Below are 2,584 nucleotides of genomic sequence, written 5' to 3'. Positions count from 1 at the left end.
CAGAGCTGCGGCGCAGGTGAGAGCTGCAGCTGTGGATGGTTTGGCGCTCGGTGTGACCGACGGCGGCGCACTCGCTTGCCTGGTGCCCTCTTTCGTTTGCCTGCTGCTGACTGACCGCCGTTGCTGCGCCCGCTCTGCCTGCAGGGGGTTCCTGGCTGTACGAAGCCATGTCGACTCTTCCGCGCTCAAGACGAGTGCAAGCATGGCACAGGCGGTGGCGGCGGCGGTGGAGGGGATGGGCATCGCCAGCAGAGCCCCGGCCCAGCAGAGCGGAGGGGTGTGAGCGGCCAGCCTGATGTAACGGCAGCGCCCGGCGCGTGCCAGGCCAGGCCTCGCCGCAGGGGCTACACAGCCAGAGATTAGGTGCGCTGCAAGGGGGCACCCTGGTGGGGGGGGGGCTGCCACCCATCTCTGCCACGACAGCGCACACACAGGCGCGGCGCCGCGCTGCGGCAGCGGCAGCGGTGACATGGCGGCGGGCTCCTTCTAGCAGGGCGCTTTCTACAGCCCCCTGATAATTCCCGCGCGCTACAGAGAGGTCAATTTACACCGTTCGTGACGCATAGCGTTGCGAAATGGACCTGTCTCTCCCCTCGGAAGTCCGGCAACAGCTGGAAGGCTTCTCGGTGGGTCCGCATCCTGCTCGCTATGCCACGCTAATGCTGATTGCAGTCCATCGGCGCAGCGTTGCTGCCCCAACGCTGCATGTGTCTTGCATGCCCCCCCACAGGAGCTGCTGGGCAACCTGGAGGCCAGCCTGAAGCCGTTCACGGCTCCCAGTAGCAAGGCTAGCATAGCGCAGGTGCGGGGCCCAGTGCCGCGCCGCCGCCAGCCGCCGCCTGCCGCCAGCCTACCTCCCCGCCTCCTCGCAAGCTGACAAGCGCCTGCACCATCGCGCTCGCCCCTGCTGCCCTGCAGCTGGAACCTCTGGAGCGCGCGCAGACGCAGCTGGCGCTTGCCCATGCTGCCCACGCCCTGCTCCAGCTCCTGCTGCGGGCCAGCGGCGTCGACCCGGCGCACCACGAGTCGAGCAGGGAGCAGGTGGGTGGGGTGGGCACGCCCGCCTGGCTGGCTGGGCCGGCTGGCTGGGCTGGCTGGCAGGGGTGGGGTTTGCTGCCTCCATGGCGCCATGGGCGGCTCGCCCAGCGCCCAGCGTTGCAGCCCCGCCTCGTGCCCGCCCCTGCCCGCACACAGCACCGCCGCCGGCCTTCCCTGCTGGTCACACGCACGTGCACATGCACCCGCACCCGCCCGCGCTGGTGGATGCAGGAGCGGCTGAAGCAGTACACCAAGAAGGTGCGCAAGGCGGCGGCGGAGAAGGAGCTCAGCGAGTCGCGGCGCAGCCTGGAGGTGGGCTGGCTGGCAGGCCGGGCTAGTTGGCTGGCTGGGCGTGGGGAGTGCCGCCGCCCTGCTCCTCTGCGCTTCGCGCTCGCTCTCACTCATTGTTGTCTCGTGCTGACGATCCCGCCGCCACCGTGCCCGGCTGTCCGACCCTGCCCGCACAGGTGAACGTGTCTGCCGTCAACCGCTTCATCACCGCCGCCGTGCCCGACCTGAGCCGCGAGCAGCGGGCGGCGCTGAGGGAGGCGGGGCAGAAGCGCAAGGCGGCGGCAGCGGCGGGCGGCGGCGCGGAGCGGCAGGCCGCGGACGAGGATGCGGCAGGCGCGGCAGAGGCCTTCCTGCAGGAGGCGATGCAGGAGCTGCAGGGGGCGCAGCCTGGCCAGGAGCAGCAGGCGGCTGGGGCCCAGCAGCGCGGCTCTGGCGGCAGCACGCAGAAGGTGCGGCGGGGCTAGCCGGCGTGCGCTGCTGCTGGCCCCCCCACTTGCCCTGCCGGCCGATCCTGGAGGTCCCGCCATTATGCTCAGTGTGTGTGATTACATATTAGGACAAGGACGCAAGGGAAAACGAGGGGCCAAGTGGGCATTGTTGCTGCATGACGGGTTGCATGCCAGTGTGTGGGTTGGCTTTTATTGTGCGGCATAGATCTTCTATTGGCTCTCCATCTCGGATGGGGGGACGCGCATGCCCAGCACAGAGGGGGTGAGGCCATGTGCGGATGTGCGGTGCAGCAGATGCCGGGGCAAGCAGACATAAAAGCGGGAGCAGGGAGCAGGGTTTTGGTGCGGGGGCGACGGCGTCACTTGGCCGCGGCCGACGGGTTAGGAGCAAGGTTCCAGTGTTGAGACGACGGTGCATACAGCTGTTCGGGGGGACAGGGGGTGGCAGGGGGGGAGACAGACAAGGGCTTGGGTGCCGAGGAGCGTGCCGCCAGCGGGCACGGCACGCGTTCAAGGGGTCGGTGGGAGACGGCAGTTCTTCAATCGATGCACAGGGGGGGAGGGCACTAAACGGGTGGCGCTGCACGGCGCGCAGGAGCGTGCAGGGCCGGGTCGGGGGTTATGAGGGGGGTCCACAATGGGGAGGTTCAAGGAGGGAAGAGGGTGGGCGGCCGGGGGCCCAAGGTGACCAGCTGGCAGGCCGCCAGCGAGGTGCGCGCTTGCAAGGGTCAATCTGAGAGACTCGGGGGGACGAGCGAATCGACAGTGCGACAGATCTAAGCGGCCTCGAGCAAAAACAGAGGGGG

At 69.0% G+C, this 2,584-nt stretch overlaps 2 protein-coding genes across 2 annotated transcripts in view; one reads left to right on the top strand and one right to left on the bottom strand.

The window, feature by feature from the left end:
• Positions 1-243, bottom strand: part of CHLNCDRAFT_58410 (hypothetical protein) — a 1,663-nt gene extending 1,420 nt beyond the window's left edge. Inside the window, exon 1 of the mRNA XM_005845994.1 lies at positions 112-243. Within this exon, the coding sequence (XP_005846056.1) occupies positions 112-169 (58 nt within the window). The 5' untranslated portion in view covers positions 170-243. The remainder of the gene's footprint in view (positions 1-111) is intronic.
• The window catches only part of CHLNCDRAFT_136220 (hypothetical protein), a gene marked incomplete at both ends in the record, with an annotated part of 7,164 nt that continues 4,782 nt past the window's right edge, over positions 203-2,584 (top strand). The window contains 5 exons of the mRNA XM_005846135.1: positions 203-277; positions 731-802; positions 919-1,041; positions 1,270-1,350; positions 1,506-1,778. Of these exons, the coding sequence (XP_005846197.1) occupies positions 203-277; positions 731-802; positions 919-1,041; positions 1,270-1,350; positions 1,506-1,778 (624 nt within the window). The remainder of the gene's footprint in view (positions 278-730; positions 803-918; positions 1,042-1,269; positions 1,351-1,505; positions 1,779-2,584) is intronic.

The sequence above is a fragment of the Chlorella variabilis genome, assembly GCF_000147415.1.
Source record: "Chlorella variabilis unplaced genomic scaffold CHLNCscaffold_15, whole genome shotgun sequence".
Taxonomy (NCBI): Eukaryota; Viridiplantae; Chlorophyta; class Trebouxiophyceae; order Chlorellales; family Chlorellaceae; genus Chlorella; species Chlorella variabilis.
The sequence above is the reverse complement of the archived record's forward strand: the minus strand, read 5'-3'. Positions and strand labels throughout refer to the sequence as shown.